We start from the raw sequence: 19,715 nt of genomic DNA, 5'->3' as shown, positions 1-19,715 counted from the left end.
CAAGAGGAACTCTAACCCCAGTTTTGGTCTATAATGGAAGTCACATTATCTCAATGCTGGTGACACGATCCAACCTAAACAGCCTACTTTGTGGTATGTTAAATGTTATTGTACAAAGGAAGGAAGCTTTAAATGGCTCAGCCTCTTTCTTTTTCAACAAGCCAAACCCATGCAGCAATGTCATGTGACAACGGAAAGCACTGAGGGCTGAACAAAATATGCCCTTAACCCTGAACTGCTGGGGGCTTGGGTGGTACTGCTTGATGAAACCTTAATGTATGTTTGCAGAACAGGAATTACCTGTGTGTGTACCTTGCATGTCCCAAAATGATTTTGCTACGAAGCCCAATGCCCCCAAGTACTGTAGCCCACTGATGCTAAAAATATGGCTTCCCAACCATGACCATGCAACCCTTTAACGAAAAGTATGGATTTATAAATCTAGGGAGTGATTGAGCGGAGGCATTACTCACAGCTGTCAACCAATCCCATGTCATGGGAAAATAATGGTTTGAGGAGGAATTCAGGTTTGAAAAAACAGGGCTAGATCATTATTTCCCTCATGACATGGGGTTGGTTGACAGCTCTGCTCTAACTGTCACATAGCATCACTATCTCATCAATGTAATGTCTTTTTTTTTTTTTTTCTTTATAAAGGAAAACCATAGTTCTTACACATCCTACCTTCAGCCCATAACTTTCAGATCCTTCCAACCACTGTTTAGAGGCAAGATACAAGTGTCTTAGTAAGTTGTTTCATTAGAACAATCACAAGAAATCTCTTATTACACTTCTTATATTAATAAAGGAGTTAATGTGTAATGTTACATGAAGTAAAACCCTGTGCTTGCTTCTCACTGCAATTTGCTTTCTGACTAACTGATGCACCTTCATTCATTAATGTTTTCCCATTCTGACTGACTGGCAGAATACAGGCATATCAGAAAAATCATGTACATGCAGCTTACCCAAACACTCATGGAGGGCCAGTCTGGCCAGTAAGAGAACTGATTCAACATTTTGGCAGCCAAAAAAAACCCCAGATGAATGGGGCTGCCCTTGTATCCTGGGACCATTGGCTGCTCTGGTTTACTAAGGTGTCCATTCAATCCTAAACAGGTTTTGACTGGAATGTTGGCTCAGTTTGGCCTACACACAACACAATCCATTGTCCTAAATGGCCCAAATAGCCTGGCTTGATTCCAACTTGAGACACAAATCTCCACTATTTTGCAGAATAAATATGCTGGCTCTGCAGAGCTTCACAGCTACATAGATTTATTTGTGGTATTGTTTTGTATATAACAATTGTGCCAAGGACACATTGATAAAACACTGCTGATGTTCAGTCACAGAATAGAAAAACAAGAAAATAAGGTTATATTCATGTTTTTTTTATTGTACAAAACAAAGTCTATAAAAAATGGAGGAGCTGGTGCAAGGATGTAAGAAATGTACAGTATCACATATACTAAAACAAATTACAGATTAACACGATTTATACAAATTATGAAGAGCTGAAAAGCATGTTATTTTTTTTTCTTAAATTCTATAAAGCTCTACATGAAGCTTATTACTTGATGCCACATAATTGTATTTTTTTCAAAAGCAACTGGGTTCAGGCAGGTATGTAACTAGAACTCGTTAGGTCTTCTTGCAGGGATTGCACAGAACCATGAAAAAGCCCATCCTGATGGTTTGCAGTCGGATGATTGAGAAGTCCCTGCAGAAAAGCCAGGCAGGGATTCATGGAAAGCATAAAACAAATTTTCATTGCTGGCAAAGAACAGCCATTGTGGTCAATGTCTCTTGCTATCCTTCAGTTTGGAACGCTGGATATGTAAACATTTTTTTTTGGAATAAAGCACAATATGTCTCTGATCCCATGGTGATAAAAAAAACAGTAATATCCCTATCAGGGAATTATCATTCAGCAATGGCGAAGTAACTCTCTTCTCAAAAGCTGATAATCCATATAAAAATGTTAGTCTGGAAACAGTTGAATGTTGCATACCATCTTGGTAACAACCATAAAGCATGGAGCCTAACTGTAACTGTGAGAACACACAGCATGTCTGCCACTAGTATCCTAATACCTTCATTTCATCCATACAGAGGGAACCTCCTAGTTCATTTATCTCTGATACAATGGAAAAGCTAAAGATCCATTTGTATGGTTGGGAGATAAAGAATGTGGTAAAAGCACACGCTTCCACCTATTGTGTCATGGTTATTTTACTATATAGTCCATAAAGCTCATCTTGCCGACACAACCCAGACGATGTATTGGTCTTAGGTATTCAGTGACTGTGGTCCAACATGTTAGTGGATCATTATGTAGCCTAATTAACAGAAGGTAATTCTATTATTGAAAGGAGGCACATAGTCAACATTTCTATTAAGTGCAAATTGATGGGAAATCTTCATACACCTGCAGGAGAAGTCACTGGAGCAGATACCGTTACAATAAATCACATGCATTCATAATATGTTAATCAGAATTTACAAGAATAAATAAGTAAAACCAAGTAGGGGATATTTAGTAACCATGCCGAGCAGATCATAAAGCAACCCAATGAGAAAGTTTTACCAAACCCCAGTTTTTGCACTAAATGAATACAGCGTCACTGTTATATCTTATGCTTTTCCCTTAGGGGTGCATAATTAAAACCATAACTTCTTGACCCAAAAATTGGTTTAGAACCAGTTATATACCTCACTTTTATTCTTGGGGACCCAATGTTTACAGTATAAAACCAAGTAGGGGATATTTACTAACCATGCCGGGCAGATTCACAGCTCATAAAGCAACCCAATGAGAAAGAGTTTTTGCACAAAATTAATACAACATTACTGTTATATTGAGTTTTCATACTTTTTCCCTTACGGGAATTAGCTTCCTGACCAAAAAATAGTTTAGAACCAGGTATGCACCTCACTTCATGTTTCTATTAAAGGAAGAAACTTGGGGACTCCATGTGCCCAGCATGGGTAACGAATGAAACAAGTTTGGGTGAGGGGAAAGTGGTACAGTATTTCAACTTACTAAAGAAGTAAAATAACAGCGAGAGATCAGCAAACTGACTAACATTGCTGGAAATCTATATGTAGAAAACATCCCAACTGGAAATCAACCAGGAAGGGTGCAGAGACAAAATCTAACATTGTGCAAATGACCAGCGTAGTCAGAGATAGGAAGAGAACGTTCTGTGCCTAGTTTGTGCATTCGGCAATCTTGGAGTCTAAGAGCACAAATGTGAGAAATACCTTTCATAGCCTGGCTTCTGTGTGCACTTTGCTATGTGGCAAATATGGCTTCTGGTTTTGTTTAGTTAGATGGCCAATTCCAGTACACTTTGGCTTAATGCTGGCCATGTGGCTATATGAAGAAGTGATGAAAATGTGAAAAAGCCACCAGAGTTCTGATCAAGTATAAAGCAAAATTGAGGCTCTGCTTTAGGGCTATTCTGGCAGCAAAAGGAGTTGGCAATCTGGCATTTTAGGGAAGAATGCCAAAAGAACAACACTGGTGACTTGTTTAGGGAAGATTACCCATGCCCAAAATAAAAAAAATGTTTTTTAAATTAGTGCAGGTTGTTTTTACTTACTATATATGGGCAGCACTTGTAAACTTCTCAATTTTTTTCCCACTAGACTAGTTTTTTCAAACAAAAAGAGCCCAACAGCTTGGTAGCTCAGTGGGAGGCTATAGCTTGAGCTTCTATGCAGTTAACTATTAAACAAACTCTGATGGTACCAGGGGGTGGGAGGGAGGTCCAGAGTGAAAATCAAAATAGGCCTTGGCATTTCAGGTACAGAGAGGCCCAAACAGCCTCCATGGGCCTGATAAATAACGACTGTCTATGGCATCTTTCAGCAGCACCTCTGATATTTGTAAGAGCCTAGAGATCTTGGGCCTGACAGGAGGAGAGGATAAAAGAGGATAAAACAAAACAGTGGTCTGTTATGACTGTATCAGTAGCAGTTGTGGAGTCAGGCAGGATGAGTTTTCAGCATAAGCCCTATGTATTTTGTGCATGTTAAACATGGATATGTATTGTCCTTTTGATGCCAAAGAAACCTGCGGGTGGAGATGGAAAGAAATTAACAACTCTCCAGTTTTCATTGAAATTGGCCAAGCAAGTTCATTATTTCTTCAATATTTCAGATATTTTTTTTTTATTTTTTTTACCCCTACTTTTGTTTTGTATGGTTTTGGTATGGGGAAAAGTCACTGTTTCTCCTAAAATTTGCTTTGGGATTTGATAAAAACATACATATCAGTCAAGTATTGTTGTAATTGTATTGTCTCCAGTATTCTGTAATTCTGCAAGCAGTATGTTGCATTATCATGCGTGATTAATAGGAGGTGGTAGGAGTGTGATATATACTGGAAATAGTCACCTTCTGACAAACCCCATTTTCCAAGCTGAGAATAAAACTAAACGTCTTGGTCATTGTCACAGTGTATGTGAGCACAGAGAGTATTGCTAAAACCACACAAATAACTACATCATTTATTTCATCAAACAAGCAATAGTAACAGATCTGTGTAGTGAGAGCATTCACAGCACCAAATCCTCCCCATCATACAAACAAACAAAAATCTTCAAGGCATTTTTCCTTTAAGCAAAAGCAACATCAATTTCATAACATTTGACCTCACATTTAATGCTTGTTCCTAAGCAGGAGATGCTTCTCTTTTGGGACTGCCTTCTTTATAGAATGCCACACAACTTCCAGACAGGCAGCGCCTGGTTGCAGTGCACTTCTAGGCTGCTGAAGCCTCATGCCTTTGCTCTCGAAACACAATGGCACAACGTTACATGAAGTTTGTGGAGGCTTTGCACTTAGAATAGTGCTTAATTAGTATTTGGCATGGGGACGTTGTAGCCTGATCGCAGGCTTTGTTCTAGTTCCCCTCTGTGGCAACCTTTCAACACAGAACTCCCACCCCTAATATGAATATTGTTACGCTAAGTCTCCCTAATCACACAAAAACACGAGTGGAGAGAGGGCAGACAAAGTGTTCAGATGAGACTACTTCTGTACCTCTAGCCATCCCAGATATACACATACTAGGGTGGATGACAGTGCAATGAACAAATCTTGGAATATGAAAGCTGACAGTGCAGTATCTCCTAAATTAAATATATATTTAAAGGCTGGACAAAACGTCCCTTCAAGTCTGGAGCCTGCTGGACAAATAGAAAACAAAAATAGCATCAATTCTTCCACTCTTCCAAAGATCTTCTGTAGTGCAAATGGTGCCCTTGCCAAACAAAAGAGATTATTTTAGCATTATTTAATCACTAAAGAAAAAATCCTCTGGAGCCAGGGCGGTTAATTTGGAATCATCTGAAATGGCGGACCCGTGTCATCTTTCTTAACTAAATAACTATGTCTGAAAAGTCTACCGATTCCTACAACTTGTATGATTATAATAGTTTTGCTCAATCTACCATAAAAGACTTATCTTTACTATCTGACAGTTGTTATGATATTAAAAATAATAGTTTTAGTGAAAGGAGAAGGAGATGAACAAATTGAATCTGATGAACATCTCTTGCCTCTGCTTAATATGCTGCTTAGGGGAGATCCATTTTGGGAATTATTCAGGAAGCTTTACAGAGTGATTTGTAGTTTAGTGTAGCCCTTACAAGGACAAATTAAGACAGGAATCCCAGCAAAATGTAATAAAATACTATAGGCAATACTAAATGTAAGCAAATAATACAGGCCCTCACAGGGAAGGGTGAGCATTTAATAAGAGCAGGTGAAATTGTGACTTGCTACAGCAGATCCAATGATTTTTAGTTTGTATGTAGAGCTTTCCAAAGATCTGCCCCTCACTGTGGACCTCTGAACCCAGGTTCCTTCCCCAACCATCCTTATGAATCTGCAACAGGCTCTCCGTTCCCCTAAGCGCATTCTAAATCTCTTCCCCAATTTACAACACTCCATACTCTGCTGCTTTGCCTTCATTTACAGTTTATGTCTCCCTGCTTCTCACCTTAGAAATGCACCAAATTTTGCTATTGGAGATTTAAACATGTAATGGCTGGAGAAAAGTTCATATTTTGTTTTGTTTTTTAGTGGGCTATGCTGAAGGGGTGAAAGACTGACATATAACTCATTAATGGTTAAGGGCTTTGAATTTACTGAGTAGAACTATGCTCCTTTTTGCTATTCCCACAACATAATAAAATCTGCTTTTAAATGCAGTTCCCCTTTTAAAGGCATACAGTTCATAAAATGTTTCACTCTCTACATGAATACAGAATATCTTGTAACAATAAATATTTATATAAAAGTTTTCCTGTCTTTACAAAATTCAAGATATCTGAACTATATCTGCAGTTTTTCAAAATATTTCCTTTATCGGTGGCAAAAAGATAATCCCTCAGAGTAATATACTTGTGTGGTTTCAAAAGAAGATGTTTGCATTGGAAAATAAAATACTTTACATTGATTTTCCCAAATTTCAAGTTTCAACTTGAATGTTCTGTTACCCAACAAAAAAGCTTGTGCAGCTGCTGTACGTTCTTATATAGGAATAGGCTGGTGTTAGGTGTAGTTTCGGCACAACACATGAAGGCTAGTGTTGCAATTACACCCATTAGCTATTTAACACAGAGGGAGAGCTCACAAAATATATAATTTATTGTGCCCAATAGAGTATAGCAGACAAATGAGTGTCACCAGCACCAAGTGGCCATTAATATGACAGGATGAAATTTCTTTTTTAGCTCTCTAATATAAACAGAAAATGTACTCACCTCTTCTTAGCAAACACAAGATGAATGCACACCCTACAACTAGTTGGTTTGCAATAAACTTATCACTATGAAGCTGCTGGGAACTGCCTACGAGAGGCACACAAATGCTGCGTGTTGGCTGGTGGTTTGGGGAAAGAAGAATCACATTTGGGCAATTTCTCTTTTCTGATGGAATTATGATTGCAAAATCCCACAGAATGAAAATAAACTTAAAAATGAGATTTTCAATGCCACTGCATTGTACAAGACAGGGAGTAAGTGATGTAACTAAAACAAATGAAGACATGGATGATTCTAAATGATCAACAAATTACTGCACCGGTTTTGACAGCAAAAAAAGAGGGGCATACAGAGGTTCTATGATATTTATGGTGTTCGTTCTTTATGACAAATACCCAGTTCCATGAAAACAAGATAAGTTATAATGAACCTTACTCAGACCTGGCGATAGCCCAATCCCTGAGAAGCCTCAATACCATGTGTATAAACGATTTGCCTAATTGTTCTTGCTCACTGCACCCCATTAATAATATTATAGCGAGACCTTATGTTAGATCTTTCAGGTTTTACAGGATGAAACTCTTTGCAGTAGAACTGTTTCATAGAATCCCCAGGGCTGGCATCAGAAATGAGAGACCCAAGGCTACATAAGAAGAATGGAATGGGTCCACTAAAATGAAAGGGAACAGTTGATAAAAACATGCGGCCAGACTCTAGTAGAATATTAGTAATCCCTTTATACAAATAGGGTTTATTATTGTTTTCTTAGATTTTGAGATATAAATGTTTTATTAGTGTGCTTCCTCAAAGTCTTTTCCTGCTGCAAACAATGTAGCAATGCAGCATGTTAGAATGTGTTACAGCAGGTGAAACCTGTCAGCAATACACAGCATGAGTGTGTTGGTTACAGCTGAAAAGAGATCGAGGAACTCACAGGTAAATTGTTAAATATATAAACAATTGTAAGAAAAATAATAAAGACTATTTGGGAAACAGATTTATTAACCACCTGCTACATTTTAATGGACTTTTTATGATAGTGACAGTTCCCCTTTAAGAAAACTTTAAAACACACTTAGAAACTGTGGCCCCAACAGCATTCAGAGGCTGAAGGCTGCAGTTCAACAACAGATGGTTAAAAGACACATCTGATACAGATAAAACATTATCTAACGATTACTATACTAAGTAATTATAAGTCATTTCTACCTTTACCAAGGAATAGCTGGCAAGAGAAACTGCCATATTTGTCCCAGTCTAGAACCAGCCCAGGGAACCCCCATGTAGTATTTGTTATTTTATCTCTAAGTGAGCTATAAGTATGTCCCTGCCACAGATATGTCAGCAGCCCATACACTGTAAGAGCAGAAAGGCATTATGTTATAAAACCCATAGTGAGACTTAATAGGGCTTTTTATTGTGTTCATTATTTGTGTTGCATTTTGTTTATTGCACAAAGCACAAGATACATCCAATTTCTTCCCAAAATATTCCTGATCTTCTTTTGCTGTCCCGTCTGAGGGGCGAGGCACATTGATTAAGGGGAGGAAACTCCAGTGATTATTAAGCAAAAGGCCATGAAAAATAGTGTGAGTGGTGATGTGCACAAGTGCAAGTGAATGAATGCAACCAACTGGACCAGAGTGTGACATATTGAAAGCACTACATCACTACATGGTTTATGTACAATGGTTTGGGCACTGTAAAGGAAACAGCTGTCGAGTACAAAACATCTGACACTTTTGGCTCTTTTGCATCTGACAGCTGTTTAATGCTGCTTTTGGACTAGAAATGCCTTTAAAATGATTAAAATGAACAAAAATCTTCCATGCTTATTTCAGTTCTTTTTACATAGGAAGAATGATTTGCACAATAAGTTGGATTTTGCAAAAAGGCTGGCCTGTGATTCTTAGTGCAATATGGCACACCCTGGTGTGAGATGCTGTTTAATTTCTTGCTTTTGGTATTGTTTGTTTAGGGACCCAACTCTCTGGGTTCTATAATTAATACATGACACAGGTTATTGCAAGGGGCAAGAGCTGAACTATAAGCAGAAATGAAATGCAAAGAGTGATAAGTCTCTATCTTAACCTGTATGGGGAAAGGGACATTGAAGGCTTATACTCCACTATCCCCAGTCCCAAAATTTTGGTCTGCTTGTACCCTTGAGAGAAAGAGGATTTGAGGGTGAGTAGGCAGCGTTCAGCATCTTAAGAGCAGCCACATCGGTCAACAACCATACCTGGAATTTTGCCATAAATTATCTGTTGCTTGTCATTAAAGTACAGCATGTTAATGGGGGACATTTTGGTAGGGGTACAGCATGGCCCAGCAGAACCCCTTGGGTTGGCTTGTTGCACAAGGTGAGTGTGCGGATACTTCTGCATGAACATGTATTCACACTGGCCAGAACAGTAGTTGGCTTTGTAGCGTTTGGGGGCAATAATCCAGTCCCAGCCAAAGGCTTCGAAGTCTACAGTAAGTGGGTAGCGACAGCAGCGGGATTCCGTGGAATGTTCGTCACAATCAAGCCCCAAGTTCCTCCGTGATCTTTTATTGTTTTCCATAACACGTAGCTCCATAAAGGGGTGCTGGATAGAAAAGAGGCACAAAATTAAAGAAGAACAAGGACATGCAACTTTTTATTTGTAGATGAATATACTAATATAATTAGGAACATAAAGGGTTCTTCAACGCAAAAACAGTAATGGTATAGAATACACTTCCTGGTGGGCTCATCATGCTGTCTAGTCTGTCAGTGTCTTTCTAGATAGGCAACTCTACATAGCTAAAATGACTCGATAAATTAAAAAGTATGAAAAGAGCCAAAAAGGATGTTTTTTTGGCAAGGGCCAAGTCATACATTGAAAAGTTAACCTTGACAGACAAATCTCTCAAGAAAATGACCCTGTCCCTGAACTAACCCTTCAACTATGATAGCAGCAAAGTCTAACATTTGTGACACACAATCTATTCTATATGATATACATATTTAGCTGACCTGGATGTAACTGCCATCTACATATTAAGTCACAGTTAAGTCACATAAGTTACATGTATGCATAATATGGCCAGTTAAGTCTTTGGACCCTGATTGTGTCTACATGGCAAATATTTTATTATAGCGTGTATGTAATCATTTCTACATACTGAGTATCCTGGTGCATGCCTTTTGCACACCAGGTAAGAGCACACAAATTATCTGCCTTGACCCAAACATAATAGATGATAATAGATTGTCCACTGCAGCTGTAGAGAAATTTCTTCCATTGTAAAAGTTTTAGAGTGAGCACCTCTTAGGGGCAATTTACGCTAAATGCAAGTAACAAGGGCTCCCAAGATGTGCCTGTAAGTTTTGTTTTGCTCTTCTGCAATCTGAATTTGTTCAGCACTCCACTAAGCTTAAAAAGTAAAGGTTAAAGAAAAAACTAATTGTAAATACTATTCTAAGGACCTATCTGGAGAATGACCATTCACATCAAATCTCATTTTCACAATCATAACGTTTTAGGGAAAGGCAGAGAGTGCATCTCCTTTAGATGAGTCTCCAGCTTCAGAGAAGCCCCTGGAAATGGAATATCCTTGGTAAATTTGATAAATATTGTAATATATATTTGTATTCATATCAGCAATCAAAATACTATTGGTGAAACCTTTTGCAATTAAAGTGCTACTTTAATTGTCTATGTAACTATGCAAGAAGCTCAAAATGCATACTAATTTGTATTTGAAGTGGCATTGTATACAAATAAAAATATTATTACAAAATGTACATTTTTATTAAACCAGTTGTCACAGGTAGCAGTTTGTGGCTCCCATCAAGGGCAGCTAACTATCCACTTAACATGCTAATGAATCAGGGCAAGTGCACAGTTTGGGGAATGTTATATTTTCATTGGGTTTTTTGTGCCAATACACACATCCAGTCATAACAAGCAATGCATCTGTTTTAAAGATTTTGTTTTCAACATCTTACTATAAATAAAGACTTGCATCTTAAAAGATCTAAGCACCCACCAGTCCCTCCGCCCCTGGTCCTAGAGAGGTAACAGCCAGGTCATTTCCATTAGGGTCGAAGGCATTAATCTCAATGCCCCAGTTGTTATGTGGCTGCTTGAACCAGTTCTGCAGTACATGTTTGAAGTCAATACTCTGCCAGTGGCCTGAGCGGGAGTGCAGGTCAATCTTGAGGGAGCGGATACGGATGTGTTTGCTCCCTTCTTCAGTCACAGGCTTAAGACGTAGGATCTGAAGGTACACTGTGGAGGTATGCTGAACAGGCCGCAAATATACCCAGAGTTGTGCTTTTACCACCTTGGTGAACATTATCTTTGGGCTGAAGTTAAAGTAGCAGCAGTGTGGGTTCCCATCTATTCTTACTGCGTGGTCAGCTGAAGATGAAAAAGAAAGAGCTATCAAAGTTACAGAAAAGATTTGCATGGCATCTGCTCATACCCATGCCGAGTTAATAACATCCACAACTAAAAATTGTTCCCTGTGTGTTTCTCCAAATATGAGGTCTGTTAATATGATTCTGCATTCTCTTGATTTCATTCTGACATATTACTGGTAGCTTTGGGGCAGCATAACCAAGGGTTAGTTTGTGCAACAGAACAGCTATGTCTGCTTTTGGAGAAGAGATAAGCAATAGTCCATAACAGGGTGGCCTCTACTGACCAACCTATAAGAAAAAATGGAAGAATGCTTTCAGTTACCAACCAGTGCCTCTTGAATGAGGTATGCCAGTAGATTTTTATATAAAGAGTTCATTCTCCTCCCTAAATATGTGATTGCTCTTTGGTTCAGTGTGTAGCACCTCGTTACCACTTCCAATTGCAAATGAACCGACTTGTAATAGCCATAATTTCATGGAGCTGCTCTATAGCTCATTAATATGAGTCAGGGAAAGTAATAAGGGAGCACCCACTGTTAAATAATTCTAAGCAGCTTTTCAACTTTTCAAAATATATTAATTAAGCTTTTTAAGTAGTTTATGTGTAAACATCTCTTGGTTTTCTTGGTTCTGGTTCTGAAGAGTGATATACACAGACACATTTACCTTCATAGCCCACAAGGCAGATGCAACAGCTTCCAAAATAAGTGTAAATACCTTGAGTTTGATTCACAAATAAATGTCCCAACTGATGTAATTGTAAATGTCATTGGTATGGAACAGTCTCCTGTTTGGGATTACTCTCATAAAAGCAGCATTTTAATGTTTAGTTAAAAAAAAATCTTAAATAATTTTCTTGTAATGTAACTCAAATATGTCCCAAAATGCTTATTCATTATTATATTTTTCATATACATTTTTAAAAGATATTTTACAGATAGCAGTGGTTGCTAAGAAATGAAGTACCACCTTAAACTGATAACGCAGAGCTGGGAAATCTGCATGTGATTATGATGCCTCCGATATAGTTCCACAGTCTGCTAAGCATTCACTGGCAAATTGGCCTCATACTGTAGCATGATTAATGCCTGGAATATGCTGCCATCCCTGTTCGGTAATGAACAGTTTGCCTGTATCCAGGTTAAACAGAGCATGACGGCGCTGGGCAACTTGTGAGAGTGGTTACAAATGGAAGGAAATTCATTTGCTTCTATTAAAAAAAAACAGGATAAAGATGCCATTTCTTCAGGTTAGTAGTCACATTGTCTAGCTACCATTACTTTTCCTTGTCTATTTAATGTACTCCTTTTCCCTCTCTTTTCCTAAACTGTACATTTGGTTTCTCTTTCCTAACCTCATTTTTTCCATGGCAGGGGTCTCAGTGGCACCAGTCCTTCAAGAGAGACAAAGCCCCAAGGGACAGACGGAGGGACATCTGTTTCTCATAAGGTTTCTGGTGCAGCAGGCCATTTCAAAAATCCCTGGGGAGTAATGAACACTAGGGAACGGAGCCAGAATTCCTCCAGTATGGAGCCAAGCGAAACAATCAGCTCAGCAAAGCCCACAGAACCAGAGACAAGGGGAGAGAGGAAAGGGAGGAGGAATACAAATAGAGAAATCTAGGGAGAGCCAGAGAGAAAAAGAGCCAAAGAGGAAGAATTAATATTATAATATAATAAAGCAAAAAGGTAAGGAATTAGAAACTGACAAAATCAGATGAAAAATATAATAAAAACACGAGGTCAAAAGATCATAGATTAAAATCATAAAGGTTATACACTGACCAATAGATACTTTGACATATTCTAGCCTGAAAAACCTTGAATGAAAGGCAAGTTCAATTAATGATGAGCGGTCTGAATGCAATATTTCACATACCCTTTTGATCCAAATCTATAAATCTTATACACTAAAGGCACATAGCAGACTTTGACATCAAAAAGATGGAATCTCTAGCTTTTGTGAAACTACATCTACCAACATCAAGCTGGAGGAAATCTTCTATATTGTAAATGATAACAAGCAGGTCCCTTTCTCTCTTTATAACAGACATGTGTAGATATTATTTCTAGATGCCATATTTACACAGTGTAATGGTCAGGTTAGGAAGCTCTATCAAACTCTGTGCCCATTAGTGTAACATGCACTTTACTTCACTACACTACACACAGCTCACTACACTGTAGTGTGTATCAATTTATGTGATCTAAGTGTATGTAGTACAGCAAAGAGCGAGCAGATGTAGGAAACAGAAAATAATAATGTTGCAAAAGAAAGATATAGGTGTTTTATAGGTGTATTTTAACCAACAGATCTATCAGATCTAGAAAAATAAACAAATGTAAAAAGAAACTTTCAGTAAGTATGTGTAATTGCCCCCCTCATGTACTTTTAGGTAGGGACGATATAGGCAATTAGGTCACTTGGCAGGTCTCTACCAGATCAGTGTAACTGACCTCAATTTTAAAGCTGCAAAGAATTAGAAGAAGAAGGCAAATAATTATAAAACTATAACATATAAATAATTAAGACCAACTGAAAAGTTGCTTAGAATAGATCATTTTAAAACATACTAAAAGTTAATTTAAAGGTGAACCACCCCTTTAAGGGAAAACCAAAGCTCAACAAAGAATTGGAAGTAGAAATGCTACACCTTATGCTCTGGGATTTTGCAGCAGCCCAAGGCCACCATAGCCAGGGCTATACACATGGTGGGTCAAAAAAAGCTAGACCCAGATTGGTCTTTTAGCAGGGACTGGATCAATTGTAGTAGCCAGTTCATTTTTTGGTAGATAAATATATAAATATATAAATATATACGCACACACACAGGTATGAGACCTGTTATCCAGAATGCTTGGGGTCAGGGGTTTCCAACCCTTGCTGCTGGGTATATACGAATGGATTTACCAACATAGGTTCAATTCCAGAAAAATCACTTCTACAAGGAGAAGCAGAAACAAGCAACAAGCAAGCATAAACTAGGGCAGGTTTTGACCAGTTTTACCAAAAATTATTTTTGCTTTGTGTGCTTTACAGAGCAGGGACTAGCTGTTTTGAAAAACTGAGCAGTATTGCATATCATTATTTTTTTATATTTTATTATATATTTTGTTTATTGTATTTCGATATTACAAAAACAATTTTCTTATATTTGTATAATTTAACTGTTGCAAATTTAATTATACAGCTAGAATGGACCTTGTATTAAAAAGTCCTATATTCCCTTAGGACACATACAAATATACAAAATACAGTACATATGGTTTTACCTAGTGTGCATTCAAGGGCAACACAGACATCAGACTGGTAGGAGTCTGCATGATTAGTAGTTTCATAACAAAGTACACTTTAATAGACCTGACTGCTCCAGAGAAGCATTATGGTTTTATAAATTGAGGCTGCCGCTGCTTGAATATTTTCTCTTATGTTATAGACTGTATATAATATATTTATATTTTAAGTGTATATCAGAGCAATAAATGTCTATACAGACTGAAAATTATTTCTTGGCAAACGTTGTTTTGATAGTATCTACCCTGCCATAGTGTGCATTACACTGACAACATGTATCACTGACAATCAAGTTCTAGCCTGACAGATTAGTATTTAGCGCACACACTGTGTTAACAGCAAAATCAGAGTTATAACAAAAGCATGTTTAGTGCACTTTGTGTACTTAAACCTACTTTTTATTATTGCCTAATTAAAAAATCACTTTAGTCCTTTCTAGAAATTTAAAAACACTAAAAACAATGGATTACTAGATTTGTGCAAGATTCAGTATTAATATTATTCTTTAGTTACATGTTACATTTAGGGGCAGATATATTAATGTACAATCGTTCCGAATCCGACTTTTTCGTACTGTACGTATTTTCTGCGACATTTTCGTACATTTGTGCAACTTTTTCGTACTTTGCGACAAAACTTGTGCAACAAAATCGTATTGTCGCGCCGAGTACGAAAGTTTTGGATTCATTCAAGCTTCAGTATCGTAACTTTCCTTGGGCCGGGTTGGAGCTGCAGAGTGCCATTGAGCCCTATGGGAGACTTTCCTTGGGCCAGGTTGGAGCTGCAGAGTGCCATTGAGCCCTATGGGAGACTTTCCTTGGGCCAGGTTGGAGCTGCAGAGTGCCATTGAGCCCTATGGGAGACTTTCCTTGGGCCGGGTTGGAGCTGCAGAGTGCCATTGAGCCCTATGGGAGACTTTCCTTGGGCCAGGTTGGAGCTGCAGAGTGCCATTGAGCCCTATGGGAGACTTTCCTTGGGCCAGGTTGGAGCTGCAGAGTGCCATTGAGCCCTATGGGAGACTTTCCTTGGGCCGGGTTGGAGCTGCAGAGTGCCATTGAGCCCTATGGGAGACTTTCCTTGGGCCGGGTTGGAGCTGCAGAGTGCCATTGAGCCCTATGGGAGACTTCCAAAATCATGCACAGAAGGATCAAAGTCAGATATATTTTCCCGGCGTTTCCGATCGTTTGGATACAAAATTTCATGATTTTCGGATCGCCAATACGATATTATCGTGACTAATACGATTTTTTCGCAAGCATTTTCGTGATATTTGCGATCATCAGAAATTATTGTATCCAATCCGAATTTTACTCATACTTTAATGAATCTGCCCCTTAGTTTACCTTTAAAGTCAGTATAAAGAAGTACACTGGTTGCCTAGCAACCACGCATTAATTTGAAAGACAGAATCGAAGACCAAAGGCAGAGAATCTCAAAAGACACACTAAAAAAAATCAAAATAACAACGGTTAAGCCCCACAGTAGATCTGTTAAGTTGGTTGCTGTGGTCAGCGACCTCAACAACCAGACAGCATTTTCATTTGCAAATCAGAAATAGGATGAACATGAAGGGTTAATAATTTAAAACCCTCTCACTAAAATGAATACTAATACATAGTTGCAGAGAATTTTTTTAAAAAGTCAACTTCCCCTTTAATGTTGATGCTGAAGTGTTACAAATATGGGACTGCTGATATTATTTAGTAAAGGAGCAATCAATAAACAAACCTTATCTTAATAAACATTCAATCTAAATATCCTTCTACTGCAAAGATAGAAATATGAGTTGATTTACATTGTATTCATTCTGTTTGATAACCAGGAAATAATGAAGAATATTCTACTGTTGCTGTATTATTGCCCTGGCAAAATGAATGGCTTACTTTCCATCTAGCAGCAAATTTGAACCACCTGTACACCACATTGTAGCTGCACAAAGGGCTATAGCTAAAAAGAGTTGATGATGGTATATCCCAGGCCTGAAGGGTTCCACACCAATAGCCATATAAAGGGTACAGTTTATGCTGTATTTGTATTTGCAAATAAGAGGCAATATTAGAAAACAAGGAACTAATAGTTTTACTTTCCAAGAATAAAGAAATAAGAATAATAATGTTATCATATCAAATAGAGATCACGCTGACTGAAACTATGGTTTAAAAATGGAAATATTTTGATTACACGGAAAAGTCAAATGTACTTGATTTATTCTCTACAATATCAATTGATGTTGTAAAGCAGGAAACAGAAGACAACAAGGAACTGATTACTAAGTTTTACTTTCCAGGACAAATCAAAGAAAATAATTTTATCATATTTAATAGAAACCATGCAGGCTGAAACTATGGTTTAAAAAAATGGAAATATTTTGATTACACTGAAAAGTCAAATATACCTTTTATTTTGCACAATATCAAGACAATACAATAATGGAACCAATTTCTGGTAACTTACACTGCAGTGACACAGATGGGTAAACACAAACACATTTTACATTTTTTGTTTGTAAATATAAGGTCTGTCTTGGTCATACTGCTGAGAGCCAATGATCCCCTGAAATAGAATGGTTTCCCCTGAATTGCTGTTGTGTTTTATTTTTGCATTCTGTGCTGGTCTCACGTTCTCTTCTGCTGTTTTTCCTGTTTGTTATCTGTAATACAAGACCAGGGCTCACCTACTCTGGTACCTGATTTTGTTATTAGTTTGTTACTATTATTACTTTAGTTTAGCTATATTTTTAATTCTTTCCTGTGAATGTTGCTTCTGTGTTGGTTAATTTTCTTATATTTTGTGTGCTGCTTTGTCCCATGAGTTTTACTGGTATGAAGGAGATTTCATATACCTTGTGTTATTGATGCACTGAATCCAGGATTCAGTTCATGCTTCGACCAGGATTCTGCTTTTTTCAGCAGTACCGAACCCGAATCCTTAAACTCAAGTAACTTTTTGTCACATTAAAACAGAAGTTGAAAAGTTTCTTCTTAGGCTGATGCCACACGTGGCGTTTTTACGCTGCGTATTTTCTCAGCCTAAAAACGCCGCACAACCCACACAGCCCCTGACTATGGCGTTTTTCAGCCTAGTACTGGTGACGTAGCAAATCCCGTTTCCATGGTGCTAATAGTGCGAAATAGTAAAAAACGCCACGTATTTCCGCTAGGTCTGGCAGCTGCCTTTGTGTATACATAGGAATAGCTTGCTGTGCAAATACTGGCGTATTTCGGCAAACGCTTGAAAAATCTGTGCTAAGGCGTTTTCTAGCGTATTTACGCATTGTGTGGTTTGCTTCGAATCTTTTCAAGTTATTCCTATGGATGATGAAATCGTGCATTTTTCAGCCGCCGAGAGAATTAGAAAATATGCAGCGTAAAAAACGCCACGTGTGGCATCAGCCTTAAGTGCTACCCCAGGAATATTCGTTCTTGTTCTCCTATACTGCTAGGACAAATGCAAAATGACTAAAAAGAAGCTGAACATTTTATTAGCTTCTTTTTGGTTCAATCCCACTAGTAGGTGGTGAAGAATAGCTGTGTTCCAATGCTGTATTAAGAAGAGAAAGAAAAAGACTTCATGGATTGCCTGTCTCTCATAGGTGCACAAGGCAAATACAGGATTCATTTTCTTCTCTCCATAGAGAGAGAGTTTAGGGATATCCAGAAGCTGTTAGTAAAATTAGACTTTTTGGGGGTGACTTGGAGTTACTTTAATGTCAAATTGTGTGGTTGACTAATTCAATATCTTTGATTTTTCAGCCAAGAGATGTTGTTACATATACTGTTACTTTACTGTATGTTTTCTTGTTATTTTGTATGCGTTTTTTTCCTTGTTAGGTTAGTAATGAACAACTACTTTTCCTATTATGGATGCAATATAAAATGTAAACAACCTGCCAGCCAGAAGACACAGACAAAGAGATAAATGTACATCATAGTCATCACTTATTTATATCTCTTGCTTTTATTATAACTTTGCCCTAAATTGGAAAAATCAGTTCTCCTGCAGTAATGCTTTGCTGAGCATTCTGCCAGTAAATAAGATGTGCATTCCTTTCATTACTTTGTGTGTTTATTTATTGTTTGTTTCTGCATAACCAAGTAAAACATAACCTAAGAGCTAGATTCTGAATTCCACAGATCAAAAAAATGTCCAAATCCCCTTTTAAAGACACATTAGTATTCTTCAGCATACACAAAGAAAGTATTTTTTAAATCAAAAGCTCTGAAAATGATGCACTTTTTAGTCATATTTTCCAAGTGATGTGATCTCTCACATTGACAGCTATTGTACAGGGGGGAGACTTAAACTAGCCAGAAACAAACCAACACTGGAGTCTAACACGGCCATCCCAGACTAAGTCTGCATCTTTTTTCCCTGTGTAAATGGGGGCAACAGGGCAATGTTGCCCCTATTATGATCCATTTATTTAACAGGAGCCAAAGAATCAGCCATATTCAGTGGGAGGCCAAATTGGGGAAAGATTTGCCCATATGATAAGCTCATCAGACCTCACTGCCCCCCGATCTCTGTTCTACATAAGGTTGCATTCACTTACCCTAACGCAATTACAATGTTTTTTCCAAAATGCACCATTTTCAAAAAACTCATTCGTCATTGCGGGATAAATGTGGGCATGAATCGGATAGAATTGCGCTGCATCTGGAACTACTGCATGGTTAGGAGGTAATGGTAGCCAGTGATGGCACCCCCATCACCCAATCTGTGCTTACCTCTTCAGTGTGGAAACCGGTCCTAGGAGGGCCACATCACTAGTGCATAGATCGTTATTGAACTCTCTCCACTAGAAGAGCTGAATTTATGTTTTAAAAAACGAAATTTGGCTCTTAAAGTTAGCAGAGGCATTTTTTGACGCCCTGGTAACTGGCCTCTTACTGCCATCTGTGGCAAGGTTCTTGGGGGTGTAAATGAGCCCTATGTTGTTTTATCTTTTGAAGGATGATTGTTACTGTGGAAGGACCTCCAGATTATGGAAGGCAGAGGGGTTGGAGGAAAGCCCCACATACTGTATAATTTAGCAAATAGCAACTTTACTTTCTTAAGGAATATTGGAAATGTCAGCTTAATTTCTCTTGATTTGAAGCTATAGCTCAAATACAGTCTGCTCATGGGAACAGGCAAATTATACAGTACATAAGGACTTGATCTTACGAAGACCATCACAAGTTTACAGGATAGAGGTGCAACAGGGAGGATAACACAGAAAACTTCATGGAGTTGTTTTGGGATTGAAA

The 19,715-nt window shown here is 38.0% G+C and overlaps 1 protein-coding gene across 1 annotated transcript in view; it reads right to left on the bottom strand.

The window, feature by feature from the left end:
* Positions 1–1,373: 1,373 nt before the first annotated feature.
* The window catches only part of gdf11.1 (growth differentiation factor 11, gene 1), a 61,816-nt gene continuing 43,474 nt past the window's right edge, over positions 1,374–19,715 (bottom strand). The window contains exons 2-3 of the mRNA XM_002934513.5: positions 10,797–11,170; positions 1,374–9,370 (exon numbers count right to left, since the gene is read on the bottom strand). Of these exons, the coding sequence (XP_002934559.1) occupies positions 8,990–9,370; positions 10,797–11,170 (755 nt within the window). The 3' untranslated portion in view covers positions 1,374–8,989. The remainder of the gene's footprint in view (positions 9,371–10,796; positions 11,171–19,715) is intronic.

This window comes from Xenopus tropicalis, chromosome 2 (genome assembly GCF_000004195.4).
Source record: "Xenopus tropicalis strain Nigerian chromosome 2, UCB_Xtro_10.0, whole genome shotgun sequence".
Lineage (NCBI taxonomy): Eukaryota > Metazoa > Chordata > Amphibia > Anura > Pipidae > Xenopus > Xenopus tropicalis.
This window is presented reverse-complemented; position numbering and strand designations above follow the sequence as displayed.